This window comes from Ricinus communis, chromosome 1 (genome assembly GCF_019578655.1).
Source record: "Ricinus communis isolate WT05 ecotype wild-type chromosome 1, ASM1957865v1, whole genome shotgun sequence".
Taxonomy (NCBI): Eukaryota; Viridiplantae; Streptophyta; class Magnoliopsida; order Malpighiales; family Euphorbiaceae; genus Ricinus; species Ricinus communis.
In genome coordinates, this window is record NC_063256.1 from 9162014 (window position 1) to 9177338 (window position 15325).

At 33.5% G+C, this 15325-nt stretch overlaps 1 protein-coding gene across 2 annotated transcripts; it reads left to right on the forward strand.

The window, feature by feature from the left end:
- The first annotated feature begins 2906 nt into the window (after nt 1–2906).
- Nucleotides 2907–9678, forward strand: LOC8265878 (ABC transporter B family member 11). 2 transcript variants are annotated; one of them, XM_002515139.3, is made up of 13 exons: nt 2907–3062; nt 4074–4474; nt 4701–4755; nt 4853–5028; nt 5148–5369; nt 5473–5711; nt 5860–6385; nt 6479–6752; nt 6972–7846; nt 8001–8267; nt 8374–8637; nt 8766–9059; nt 9216–9678. In XM_002515139.3, the coding sequence occupies exons 2-13, from the start codon at nt 4145–4147 to the stop codon at nt 9570–9572; spliced, it is 3879 nt and encodes a 1292-aa protein (XP_002515185.1). In that variant the 5' UTR covers nt 2907–3062; nt 4074–4144; the 3' UTR covers nt 9573–9678. The 2 variants fall into 2 exon arrangements, with proteins under 2 accessions (XP_002515185.1, XP_048226411.1); XM_048370454.1 differs by lacking the exon at nt 2907–3062 and adding an exon at nt 3091–3279.
- The last annotated feature ends 5647 nt before the right edge of the window (nt 9679–15325 follow it).

Sequence of the window (15325 nt, forward strand, 5' to 3'; positions counted from 1 at the left end):
TCATAGTTCCTTGGCTGCGTCATCACAAAGCATCTGTTGCAGGCCTTCTTCCATATTAGTCACTTGTTGCAGGCCTTTTTTACCAATTTCCTGGTTCCCGACACTATAGTCTTGTATCCATTGTCTCTCCTCCAAATCTGGCCCAATCAGGCATGTATGAGGTAACGAGTGTGAAGAAAGATACAAGAAGAAGAAGATGAGGTGTTTGATGATAACTCTAATTGATAACTTTTCATTAATATTGTTACTGATATTTATACAGCATTTGATACAACATTTGATCTACTTTAAATTTTAAATTATAAACAGAAAATATATAAAAAAATTCATAATAAATAAATATCTATAAAACAGCTAAGCAACATTATCTCAACAGTTTGCCAACAACTTCTTGTGAATCAGTTGTAACAGATTCTTTAACAGAGTGCACTGCATCTTCGATCTAAGATTCCATTGCTGCTTTTAGGCGACAGTATCAATACTTATACGTAGTTATACTTGTGCAACATGTCCTTCGTCGTGATTTTTTTAAGGGATAAAGAGTCATTTTGGCCCTTCAACTTGTGCCACTTGGCCAAATTGGTTGAATCTCAACTTTCTCAGCAAATAAGCCCACAACTTGTCCTTTTTGAGTTATTTAAACCTAATTTTGAGTTGAATTGCGCGCGTGTGTATCGAAGACTTGAGAAAAAGAGAGTGAACCTAATACTTTATAATTTCTTACTCTCTCTCACACAAACACGCTGCATTGCTCAAGAAAGAAAACATTAATGAATAAAGCTTTTTAAGAATAGAGCTTCTTTCTTCAATAAAAAGAAAAAGCTCTCTCCTTTTCTTTTTCACAGTCTAGTATTGATTTTCTTTACTGATCATCTTTATCTAAATCTGAAATCTTATTAGAATTTTTTGTTTATTTATTGATGAACCAACAAAAAATGAAAAAATAAGATCAACAACTGATGGGTGAGTTTTTGTTGAATGTATTTAATGGTAGAAGATACGGTGTCTTGTTTATTTCTTGAGAATTCTTTATCGATTAGAGTTTACTTTGGTTGATTTGAGGTAATTGCTTTTATGGGTTTGATTAAAAGTGAGAAGTCACATAGATGTTTGATGTGTTTGAATAAAAAATGGCATTGGTGAATTGGATTAATGTAGTGAAGATGGTGGGTGTTATATTTGATGGAAGAGTTGAAGGATGATGATGGAGATGGTAGTTGTGGTGGAAGGGTAGTAGTGATGGTAGACAGTGTGCATCTGTTCTTATTTTGGTTTAAATTTTTGATGAGAAAGGTAATTGTTTCTGAGGTAGTCTTAAAGGTGTTTATTTATTTGTGTTAACAGATGCATTTAACAACAGTGGTAGGTGAAGTAACAATGATAGGGTAATGGTGGTGATAGCGAACAGTGAAAGGTTGCAAGGAAGGTAATTAATTTCTTCTTGGCCCTTGTGCGACTTCAAGATGCGAAGTATCCTGCAATTGACGCAATGAACCTTTAGGGCTTATAGATGATGAAAACATTATCAATTTGATTTTATAGTTTCATGTGTTATTGCTGTTTAAGAATTTTTAATTTAAATTTTACTGTTACTTTTTTTATAATATTCATTATTTATTTTAAAATATAATCATTAAATATAAATAAGACAAATAAAAGCCATTATCTTAAAATAATTTATTTATATATGTGACTAACACGTGCATTTCAGCTTAGATTGAGTTTAAATGATTCAAAAAGACAAATTGTGGGCCTATTTGATAGAAAAGTTAAAATTCGACTTATTTGATCAAGCGAGACAAGTTGAGGGATAGGTCGACCTTTTATTCTTCTGCCGCCAAAATGTTTAGGCGAAAACTTGTAATTCGTAATATCCTGCCACGCCTTAAATTCGTTTCTAATTATATAGGTTTTTTTTTGTCTTTTTTTCTTTTAGCGGCGGAAGGAATAGGTCGACCTTTTATTCTTCTCATTTCAAAGAATGCTTAACGAGACCGCACACAGTGTAGTGGCTGGAATAATTAATTATGCCTGCCAATTGAAAAGTTTCTTCTGTTACTGTTCTCCAGATGACGCTAGGAAATACTTTTCCATTTTGTAACAACTACGTCATTTCTCTTCAACGGGCTACCATTAAGGAAAAATGAGGTCCTATTAGGATTGGGGAGGGATGTTCTTTGTCTCATCAATGGCGGGAGACAATATTCTTGCCTAAAGTGCCACCATAATCAGTTATTTGCAGGTGGTGTAAGAAGCTAAAAGGGGATGGATAGCTTTACCAACGTGCGTGTCCAGGGTTTGAATGATGTCGACTGAGGGATCCATGTTTTATTGGAACTGAAGGGTTTTTGAGAATTGGAAAAATAGCTAAACCTTTTGGTCAATCATTCTGTGGTCCTCTGCTCCAATTGGATATCTTTCTTCCAAAGTCTGCTAATGTCACAAACTTACTTACTAAGCAACAAGTTGATTAATTAAGCTTAGGTTATAGTTTTTTGACTAATTCAATTAGCTTTGCATTTGTAGTACAATGTTGGCTAGATTTAGATACTTATCTACGACGCAAATTGTGCGGATTTAGATCTCTGTTTGACTATTTTGCCTGTGTCCTTTTTAATTATTTCGTTTACCTGAAACTAGTTAATTGAACTGGTTCAAACTGCATATTCTGCACCAAGAATTTCATATAAAATAACTAAAAGCTGCTTTCTATAGCGTTTTTGGATAACCTGTATGATGAAAGCATATGTTTTTTTCTTTATTTAGTCAATTTCATTTCCTTTGTATTCAATATTCTAATCAATTTTTGTGAAGAATCAATGTTGCCCTTTCCTCCAAGATACGGATCAATTAAATCTTTGTTCAGAAAATAATAAATAATACTGGGTTTTGTTTACTAAGAGGATAGTCCACGCCTTTGTCTAATTTGTTCAACATATGCCGGTCACTATCCTAAATTCTTGCTCTATAAGCAATGAAACGCCTATATCTAAACTACAAACTGCTTAAAAGCAATATGCATCCACAGGGAGGAACAAGGTCAAGGATCCTTCACTTCTTTGGTAAGAGATTAGTTGCCCATCAGTCCCTTTTCTTTTCAGAAAGGAAAATGGGCCTGGCTTTTTGCTCACTTGTGTTTTTTCTGTTATATAGTGTGATTGTGTTATGATAATTAATAAATTTCATTTAGATTATATGAGTATGAGGCTGCACAGGTTTGTCCCCATCAATAACAGAACCGAGCATATTCTCTACTATATACATGCAGTTAAAGAAATGGTAAGATATAAAGTATACTGCAACAAATTTGGGTGGCACATGTGGAAATTAATTCCTGAGGTTCATCTTCATGTAAAAGAGTTAAGAGCCTTAATGCATATAGTTTAGCCTTCACTCAGATTTCTACAAACTGATTTTCACTGAAGTTATTGGAATATTGATAAGTTGTGATGATGGAGACTCGCCAAGAGGCGAATCCCTAAGGTAGTTAAGAACTCGTCTACACCCACAAACTTGGAACTAGCTTAGTAAACACACAACAAGGGACCTATTACGCCTTATAACCTCAAGGGACTACCCCTAGAACACTGGAGCACGTTTCTCCTTATACCTAGGACCACCAGCATCACGCAAATAATCGACACTTATATACCCCCGTAAGACACCTATAACGGACTAATGCTTTTACAACCTTTAAACACTAATCCTTTGAACCCCTACTGAAAACTAAGACCGTTGTTACCTCTCACTTGTGGGGATATCAATTCCTAACTAATTTTCACTGAATCTGTTGAAATATTGGCATTAGAATAAATTGTATGGTACTTGATTTCTTGGAATACACACACAAAATTGAGCAGTTTTATCCTCTTTTATTTCTTAATGGCTACTGCAGTTCAACTCAAGAAAGTGATAGAAAGTCAATCCTCTGATTTTTCTTTTTCAACAACAATTGGAATAATTTAAATATGTATCTTTTATGTTTCCACCTTTAATACAGCTTATTTCAAATTGGTTATGCTGTTGTAATCTTGATTAGAGAGTTAAGGGATTGAACCGCTACTTGTTTGCAGCTGCAAAGTAAGCACAATAAGTTCCAAGAGTAGTAGACAAACTATCAGATTATTATCTTAAACTGCGTGCAATGGCCGTGGAAAATGGCATACACAGTGATACAAGTACTCATGAGACTAGCACATCAAAAGGCCTGGAAGAAAAGGATAAAAGCGCCAGAGCAAATGGGCACCCACAAGAAATAGAGAAGAGCAAAGGAGAAGAGAAAACAAACTCAGTTCCATTCCACAAGCTCTTTTCATTTGCAGACTCTGTTGATATTGTTTTGATGATCATTGGCACTATTGGTGCTCTTGGGAATGGATTAAGTATGCCCTTGATGACAATATTTCTTGGGGATACAATTGATGCTTTTGGAAATAACCAGAATAACCAAGATGTTGTGGATGTAGTTTCCAAGGTAAACATCTTTAGTACAAGCTTTAAGTATGAACTGATCTAACTCTAGTAAAGATTCATATTTGGAAGAAATGTAGATATTTATAGCAAAGAAGATGAAAATGCACCTATTACTATTTTTTGTGGGAGTTAGTTGCGGAACTTAATTTATATTCTTTCAACTGTAGTTGTTTTCAACTTTAAATGGAAAAATGTTGCTTATGATTTGTTGCCTGGAAAAACTTTAGGTGTCTCTGAAATTTGTCTACTTGGGAATAGGATCTTCTGTGGCCTCATTTCTCCGTAAGTAAAACACTATATAATGCTAATACCATCTCATGCACAGGGAACTGTAGTCTATCAAGTAAGTGGACTGAGAAAACTCTGTTTGTTGTTTCAGAGGTGGTTTGTTGGATGGTCACAGGGGAGAGACAGGCTGCAAGAATAAGGGGTTTATATTTGAAGACTATATTAAGACAAGATATTGCTTTCTTTGATAAGGAAACAAACACTGGAGAGGTCATTGGTAGAATGTCTGGGGACACTGTTCTTATACAAGATGCAATGGGAGAGAAGGTACTATACATTACTTCTTAAGAAGTAATGGACCTCCTAATTAAGGACAGAGGTGCTCAGAATCTGTTATCTTGCCCATGCTTTCCTGTAGTTAAATAGTTTTGTCTGCTATTTTTCAGGTTGGGAAATTTCTGCAGCTCGTATCTACATTCCTTGGAGGATTTGTAATAGCATTTGTCAAAGGGTGGCTTCTTACTCTTGTCATGTTGTCCTCTCTGCCCCTGCTTGTTCTAGCTGGTGCAGCTATGTCTATTATGATAGCTAAGATAGCATCTCGTGGACAAAATGCTTATGCAAAAGCAGCAACTGTAGTTGAGCAGACTATTGGTTCAATCAGAACGGTATGTCAAGAATAGTTAGTATCAAAATCATGCCTGGAAAAGTATGCTCATTGTTCAATTATTATTCAGGTTGCATCATTTTCATTGTTCAATTATTATTCAGGTTGCATCATTTACGGGGGAGAAGCAAGCCATACGGAATTACGAGAAGTTCCTTCTTGCTGCTTACCACTCAGGTGCTCATGAGGGCTTAATTACTGGATTGGGACTGGGCCTATTTATGCTTATCCTGTTCTGTAGTTATGCTTTGGCAATATGGTTTGGAGGAAAGATGATACTGGAAAAAGGATACACGGGTGGCGAAGTGATTAATGTAATCATTGCTGTGTTGACTGGTTCTACGTGAGTTCCTCTGTGAATCAGAAACACATACTTCCAGGACAGAAATACACAAAACAAAACATAAACTCAATATGAATGCAAGTAATCTAAACTTTCTTTGATGATTTATCATTTATTGACCGTTTGCATTTCTACATGGACGCTTCAGGTCCCTAGGGCAAGCATCTCCCTCCATGACTGCATTTGCTGCTGGACAAGCTGCAGCTTATAAGATGTTCGAGACCATTGGTAGAAAGCCAGAGATAGATGCGTATGATATGAGTGGAAAGATATCAGATGACATCCATGGAAGTATAGAGTTAAGGGAAGTATATTTCAGTTATCCAGCTAGACCGGATGAGCAAATATTTAGTGGTTTCTCTCTTTCTATCCCAAATGGCATGACTGCTGCTTTGGTTGGACAAAGTGGAAGTGGGAAATCAACAGTGATCAGTCTAATAGAGCGGTTTTATGATCCCCAAGGTGGTGAAGTTCTCATAGATGGCATCAACCTCAAAGAGTATCAGCTAAAGTGGATTCGGGAAAAAATTGGACTCGTCAGCCAAGAGCCTGTGTTATTTACATCCAGCATTAGGGATAATATTGCATATGGAAAAGATGGAGCAACCACTGAAGAGATAAGAGCTGCAGCTGAACTTGCCAACGCTGCTAAATTCATTGATAAACTGCCTCAGGTTCTAACTTGTTCATTTTGTGCATGAACAATTTTCATGTTCCGGATCATATGCATTGTTCGCTGAATTTGGTCCTTTGAATTTCCAATTCAGGGTCTAGATACAATGGTTGGTGAGCATGGAACACAGCTGTCTGGTGGACAGAAACAGAGAATTGCAATAGCGAGAGCTATCCTGAAAGATCCACGAATCTTACTTTTGGATGAAGCTACTAGCGCACTTGATGCAGAATCTGAAAGAATAGTTCAGGAGGCACTAGATAGGATTATGGTCAACAGAACAACAGTCATTGTTGCCCATCGTCTGACTACGATTAGAAATGCTGATGTGATTGCTGTCATTCACCGTGGAAATATAGTTGAGCAAGGTATCTTATATGAACAGGGCATAGTAAATGGGTTATCTAGTTATTTCATTTATCCATACATGTATTTATGCAAGATGCTCCGTTTGATTTTTAAAAATTCATCACAATGATTACATGTTAAACAGTATACATATTTTGACACGGTAACTGCTACTGTTAGTTTGGTTTTGAAAGAGATGAGCATATGATTCAGCTCTATTATGTTTATTGATTGATTAGGTTCACATTCAGAACTACTTGCGTATCCTGATGGAGCATACTCTCAGCTTATAAGGTTACAAGAAGTAAATGAAGATTCAGAAGAAGCTGTAGATGAACATAAAAGACCAGAGATTTCTTTGGAATCATTGTCTAGTCAAAGAAATTCATTGCGACGGTCCATTAGTCGGGCATCATCTAGACTTGGAAATAGCCATCGTCATTCGTTGTCAGTTTCTTTTGGTTTAACCACAGGACTTAATGTCTCTGAAAATTCACTGGCAGAACCAGAAGTGTCTCCACAAAATAACCAAACTCCAGAGGTCCCGATTCGCCGCCTCGCATATCTCAATAAGCCTGAGATTCCAGTGCTTATAGCTGGATCCATAGCTGCAATTATTAATGGTGTGGTATTTCCTCTTTTTGGTATACTAATTTCTAGAGTGATTGAATCGTTTTTTAAACCGCCTCATGAATTGAGGAAGGATTCGAAGTTCTGGGCAATCATCTTTGTGATAGTCGCCGTTGTCTCATCTTTGGCATGTATTGCACAATTATACTTTTTTGCTGTGGCTGGGTCTAAGTTGATCCAGCGGATCAGATCAATGTGTTTTGATAAGGTGGTTCATATGGAGGTTGGTTGGTTCGATGTGCCTGAGCATTCAAGTGGTGCAATTGGTGCTAGACTTTCAGCAGATGCAGCAGCAGTGCGTTCTCTGGTTGGAGATTCACTTGCTCAGATGGTTCAAAATATTGCATCAGCAGTAGCAGGTCTGATCATTGCGTTCACTTCAAGTTGGCAACTGGCTTTCATTATTCTTGTAATAGTTCCTCTCACAGGACTCAATGCTTATGTTCAATTAAAGTTCTTGAGAGGGTTCAGCGCAGATGCAAAAGTAAGCATTTTTTCTTGCAGTTTTCTTATGTAGTAAGCTTGTAAGTTTTATGATAAAAGGAATAAGCAAAAAATTATCAATCAAGGTGCTAATGTTCTTGATTAATTTGTCATAATAAAAAATTATTCATCAAGAATAATCTAACTATTTGCAGATGATGTATGAGGAAGCAAGCCAAGTTGCAAATGATGCAGTTGGTAGTATAAGAACTGTTGCCTCTTTCTGTGCTGAAGAAAAGGTGATGCAACTGTACAGAAAGAAATGTGAAGGTCCTCTAAAGACAGGAATAAGGCAAGGGCTCATCAGTGGAATAGGATTTGGAGTATCATTCTTCTTGCTGTTTTCTGTCTATGCAACTAGTTTCTATGCAGGAGCTCAACTTGTCAAGCATGGGAAAACAACATTCTCAGATGTTTTTCAAGTGGGTATATCTTCCTCGTTTTTAAAGATTTTCCATGGCACAGAGTTCAGGCCTCCTAAATATTGCTCATGTTTTGATGATGCTTATTTCACGGTCTGCTTGGCAGGTTTTCTTTGCTTTAACCATGGCTACTATGGGAATTTCTCAATCAAGCTCCTTTGCTCCTGATTCCTCCAAGGCCAAGAGCGCTGTTGCTTCCGTTTTCTCAATTTTAGATAGAAAATCAAAGATAGATCCTAGTGATGAATCAGGAATGACATTAGAAAATGTGAAAGGAGAAATTGAGTTTCGTCATGTAAGCTTTAGGTATCCATCTAGGCCGGATATTCAAATTTTCCAAGATCTGAGCTTGTCTATTCATTCTGGCAAGGTAATTAGTCCTATTCTGTATTCTACTTATTGCAAGAAATTAGCACAAGCCGAAAATAAATCATTCTTGTTTCATTCTATCTAACAATTCAGTGCAACTTTGAAATTATTTGGGGAATTTTCATTCAGACTGTGGCTCTAGTTGGTGAAAGTGGAAGCGGGAAATCAACTGCCATCTCATTGTTACAAAGATTTTATGATCCTGATTCTGGACATATAACACTGGATGGAGTTGAAATTCAAAGGCTCCAACTCAAGTGGTTGAGACAGCAGATGGGGCTTGTGAGCCAAGAACCAGTATTGTTTAACGATACAATCCGTGCCAACATTGCATATGGAAAGGATGGAAATGCATCTGAGGCAGAAATCTTAGCTGCATCAGAGTTGGCCAATTCACACGAGTTCATTAGTAGTTTACAACAGGTTGGAACATAATACAGTCAAGCTAGCAACTAAGTCATGTAAATTCTAATAAGGCTTATACATGCATACATAGGAATTGAAATATTATCTAATCAGTTCTTCTTTAGATGCTTGTTGTGACTCAGTCTTCTTGTTTTATAATAATGGCAAATGCAGGGGTATGATACTCTCGTAGGTGAACGAGGAGTCCAACTGTCGGGGGGACAGAAGCAAAGGGTAGCCATTGCTCGGGCTATAGTGAAAACACCAAAGATACTGCTACTGGATGAGGCAACCAGTGCCCTGGATGCCGAATCTGAGAGAGTGGTTCAAGATGCATTAGACAGAGTAATGCAGAACAGGACGACAGTTGTTGTAGCCCATCGATTATCTACGATCCAGAATGCAGATGTTATTGCAGTGGTTAAAAATGGTGTTATTGTAGAGAAAGGAAAACACGAGACTTTGATCAGTATCAGCAATGGTTTTTATGCTTCCCTAGTGGCACTTCACGTAAGTGCCTCAATTGCATGAGCTGCTTACAGTTTCTTTTTCCTGTTATGATAATTTTGGTGAAGAATTCATGTACTCTCCTTTCCAAACAGAAATATTAATATAAATGCTTTTCCTTTACTATGAATACTCGAGGCTTAACTTAAATGGCAAGATCTCTTGTGGGTGAGCTCAGATTCATCCCTCTCTTATGCTTCAAGTGAATTTTTGCCTTTAAGACCAATGAAGAGGATGAATATGTTCTGTAATTTCTTTATCTTTCATTTTTCAAGAAGACTGTAACTTTTTTCTATGAATTCCCATGATCCTTGCAAGATTAAAACGTGGATAATTGAGGTTAAACGTCATGGCTGACAACTGCAAGTTCGGTCTCTTAATGTCTCCTTGAGTGCCAATTCTCGGAGTTGTCGGGTTTGGATCATTAATGAGTGTCACATAACAGACGGTGTTATAAAAATCAGATTTTTAATAAAAGTAAAATGGTTAATTTTTTCTTAAAAATTTATATAATCAGTGAAATAAAATATAAACTTATTAAATTTTATATTTATAATGCATATAATTATTAAAAATAATATATTATTCTATTAATAAATTTTTCATCAAACGATTATAATTAAATTTATTAAATTTAATAATTTAAAATATATATGATATTAGATTTATGTGATACTGAATCAGTTCCCGCCAGATTGATATTTTTGATTCAAACTGTTTCTTCTGCAATTCATTTGGTGGCATACAATAACAATGTCACAGTTATTTGTACCTACAATAATATATAAAATAAATAGCAAATTCTTTTTCTTAATATTAATATTATTTAAAAATTACTAAAATTAGAATTTGATCAACTACAAAATGCTTTTATTAAAAAAAACTACAAATCAATTTTCACTTTTAATTATTTTTATTTTAAATTTCTGCTATACTAAAATATTATATATAAAAATGACAAATATTTTTGAATTTTGGAAAAAAAATATTAATTAATTAAAAATATATATCATGCATATTTAATTTATTAAACATAAAAAAATCAAAAATATATAATCCATTAGATAATTATTACTTTTTTGCCATAACAAACTTAAATTTAAAAATCATTCTATATTAAGATATTTGTAATGAATTGTTAATATTTGATGGAACTAAATATAAAAATATATATTTATAAATTAATGTCTAATAATGCTAAATAAAACTCTTTATATTCAATTGTAAATTCTTCCTTTGAGAAGATGTTCAATCGTAAAAGTTAATAAGATAAAAATAAATGATTTTTCAATTATATGAATTAAATTTTTATGTACCATATTTTTATTGATTTTAGTTAACTTTTTTTTTAATATTACAAATAAATATTGTAACCTACTATAATCCTAAAATAATAAGACTTCATCTAATGTTTTTGAAGTAGTACAATCTTTTTTTTATAATGTTTTGTATTAAAATTTAATATTTTTATTTTATTTAATCTTTCTTATATATGTAATAATATAAACACCATGATAGATATAATATGTGATTAAATTAACTTTAAAAATATAATTTATATGAATTGATAATTTAATTCTTTTTAACGAATATATGTAGATTGATTGATTTATTAATACATTACTTTTATAGGATCAATCAATTACCGTTATACCAACAATAATCATAAAAATCAATTACTGAATATTTTTAATTTTAAAGAAATGTTTGGTAGTATTAATGAAAAGAAAAGAATTAGAAACAAAATAAATTAAAATATATTAATTTTCTGTTTTGATGTAATAAATATGATTAATTTAATGAATAAAATAAATTATTTCTCAAAAAATGATAAATAGTTACTATTTATTTATTATTATTATTTTGAGTTAAATCTAATTATTTTAACCAATTGTTCGAATTATAGGTTATTCAAATATTTTGGTCTGTAATTATTTTATCTAAATTAATTAATTAATTAGTTAATAATTAAAGTAAACAGTTAAAGAATTTAGCACGTTAAAAAAATGTAAAAGAAGTTATGCAATGGTTATATCCAAGTTACCACATTTTTGTACTTCAACTCCAAATAAATGAGACAATGAAGCTTTATATGTACAGAGCACATAAACATATCTCCAAGTAAAATGAAACTTGGAGATCCTTATAAAAAGCAAACATCAAGCAGAGGAAGGGATCCAATAGGCCAGCATCAATAATCAAACGCAATAATTATACTGCACAAAATCAAAATTATTTAATACAAACTCCCAGGAAACATTTTTCAAAGCTTTAATTTTTAGCAAACTATTTCTTTCAATTATTATCTTCTATTTATGTTTATTTCAAACACTCAGTTGTTCAATCAGATTTTCAGCAATTTTAAATACAAGTTATTCAAATTAGTTTATACCTTTATAAATATTTATTGATATTCATTTAAGTCTTATGGTATCACATTGAGGACCTAAGCAAACTGTCAAGGGAGCTTAGAAAAACAAAGAATCTGATTTAGAAGTCAATTTAAGGCGCATTAATTATAACAATTCGTATACCTACATACATTGGTACGCTCAGTAAAATTTCCACCAAACATATTTTTGGCATATACCTAGTGGAACTCATCCTAAAGAATGTCATTAGTATCTAGAAATTTTTCTTTTTAAAAAAAATACATTGCCAGTTCTTAAGTCTTGGAATTTGCACCTGTAATAGTATGGCATAATCTGAATGTTCCTTATGAATGGGGTTTTACTCCATATTACAATCTATACTATAACACATATAAAGAATGGAATCTTGTTTCTCACGAAGAGAATCATTATTATGATGCCCTATGTTAGATGTATGTCCTAAATGCCAACTGGACGTTTGCTTTTTAGTTCATATATTGTTATATTATTATGTAATGAATATTATTTTATTAATGGCAGTTGTCTATTATTTATTTTTATAGTAATACAATTATTGAATGAGTTCAATAATATTTATTAAAGACTCCATTCTCAAGAGTTGAGAATATGAGTGAAGGATGATCTTTAGAATAAATATAATAAAATAGTTTTTAGTTGTAGGATTAAATATTGGACATTTTTATTCGAAAGAGTAACATAATGCGTTTAACCCTATGATTAATATGAGATACTAATATATATATGATAGGGAGTCTGATGCCAATTAATATGAGTTACTAAGTCAATCATTATGGGTCACTTGTGAGACGAGTGGACTAAATATGACTTGAAGAAATAATGAATCACACGGATGATTTACTTAAATCAGTGATTCATTATTAAGTTATTATGGTGTAACTAATCCTCAAACCTGAGGTGACAGAGTTGTCTTATGAATATGTAATTGGGATTGCTTATGCTTTAGGTATTCGTTCATACCTAGAATGGATACTTGCAGATAGTGGCTCTAGTTGCATATGCATGGAGGTAGGTTTCGTCAACAAGGAATCCATTGCCTTGAGTAAACAAGGAGAATATCATAAGCAATTCTATAACATCTTGACCAAGAAATCATTGGCCGAGGTAATAATGATTAATGGAAAAGGAGTTCTCGCATCAATCATATTTAGTCGAGATGTATCCTGGATTTGGTCATACAATCAAGTTAGTGGATTTAACTATTCCATGATCTTCACTTGACCGAAATATTGTTCAATGGAAGGATTTAATTACACAATAATCATAAATAAAGAGTTCATAGATATCAATGCCTTTATTATTAATTGGATAATTATAATATGTTGCTAGACGTCATTTATAATTTATGGAAATGATTGAGGGATAATTAATTAATTATTCTCTTAGTTGATTAAAGTGTTTTAATTGATATTAAAGAGTTTAATATTAAATTTTCATTTCCAATTAATAATAAATCTAGAAAGCCACACACGTTGATATCAACTCAAGCATGACGATGGACTTTACTGGTACCTCGAGTAGGAACACTAGCACCTTCCAAATTTAAAGTTCATAAATGTCTAACTAATGATAATGTATAATATATAAGTGTTATATATTGAAGGAGCTTAACACATGTCATCACAATAGAGTGTATAATGACATGTATTTGTATAATAGCTTGACACGTGTTATCACAAAAGAGTTTTATGATGACACGTCATGAAAGTAGCTTGACACGTGTCATCATAAAAGGGTCTATGATGACATGTATTAGGAAAGCAGCTTGACACGTGTTATCACCAAAAGAGGTTTATGATGACATGTGTTAAAAAAGTAGCTTGACATGTGTCAATATAGCTTGACAAGTGTCATCACAAAAGAGTTTTATGATGACATGTGTCAATACTGTTTGACACATGTCATTATAAAAGAGTTTTTTAATGACATGTATTTGTACAATTGTGTTAAGAATTTTGAATCCTTAACACTATACAAGAGGGTTTCTTACTCTTATTATCACAAGAAGAAAAATGAAAATTTGGCATACTTACTATTATAATAAGGTTATCATAGTAGGATACTTGAAAGAGGAGAAGAAGTTCTTTATCTTCAAGGATTGAATAGCTTTGCTTGAGATTGGTTGTGTGAGATAATCTAGAGGATTTGCAATTGTGAATCTCCTCTATTTGATTCTTTAAAAGAAACATTATCAACAATCAAGAATTGAATTCTGCTCTTCAAAGGTTATAGTCTTTTTATTTATGTACTTCACGTTCATAAAAGAAAAGTTATTTCTTTTTCTCAACTTAAATCTCCAATTACAATTTGTAACCTTAATTTCCATGAGATGTGAAATGTTTAAAACTTTTGTTGCGTCACTGCATGTGTTTTTCCAACACCCTCTACACCCTAACAGGACCCTCGAAATGAATTTTATCTTCAGTGAATATTTCTGATACTAGCACTCTTTCATTGGCTGATAATTTTAGGGTTCAAGTAGAATTGGCCTGCAAACATGTCACGACCCGATCTATGGGCTCATGACCGGCACTAGGAAATGGGTAGGCTTAAGGCTACCAAGTCCCGTAGTAAGCCTTACTAATCAATATTCAATAAAGTGCATATAAAAATATAATATTAATCCGATCTGGCATGCCTAACACAAATCTCTAACCGGCCATTGATAACATTTGACCTTTTGTTATAGATTATGTTAAACATAACATATCAAAAAAATACTACTGTGAAAAGTCTAGAATTCTTAAATTATTCAATATACAAAAATATGAATTCATTACAATAGACCCGATGGAGAAGAAAGTCGGGCTGTCAAAATGCAGGACGGCGAAGAACTCTAATTGTCACCTGAAAAAAAAAATTAAAATTGAGATTGTCAGCCTCGAGAGTGAGTTAAAATCATATAACCCTGTAACTATTGCTGTCTCCTCAATATAATATCACTAAATCAGTATATCATATGTCGTTTTGTATTAAAGTATGAGTCATATACTATAATTTAGAAAGAAAGTACATTTAAAGACTTATGGGACGAGTGGCTCAGCAGAACCCTAACCCTAAATGCTAGTAGCCTTTCGGCTCTCTTATTCCAATAGGTCTGGCGCCTAGAGAGCGAAGCTCAACCAGGATCCTTACATCCAGCCTGGACACTTGATTCCTAATTGAGCCAGCGTCACAGAGAGTATTGCTCGACTAGGGACCTTCCTCCGGCAGTCAAGCTTTCATAGCCCAGAAAGTTATACTCGACCAAGGCAAAATCCAAAAATAACTTTCGTACCTCTGATTATTATCAGTGCGCATAAATACGGTCTTGATGTAACCCATAAGATGGCATGTTCTACTGTCGCCTCATCTTAATGTCACAAT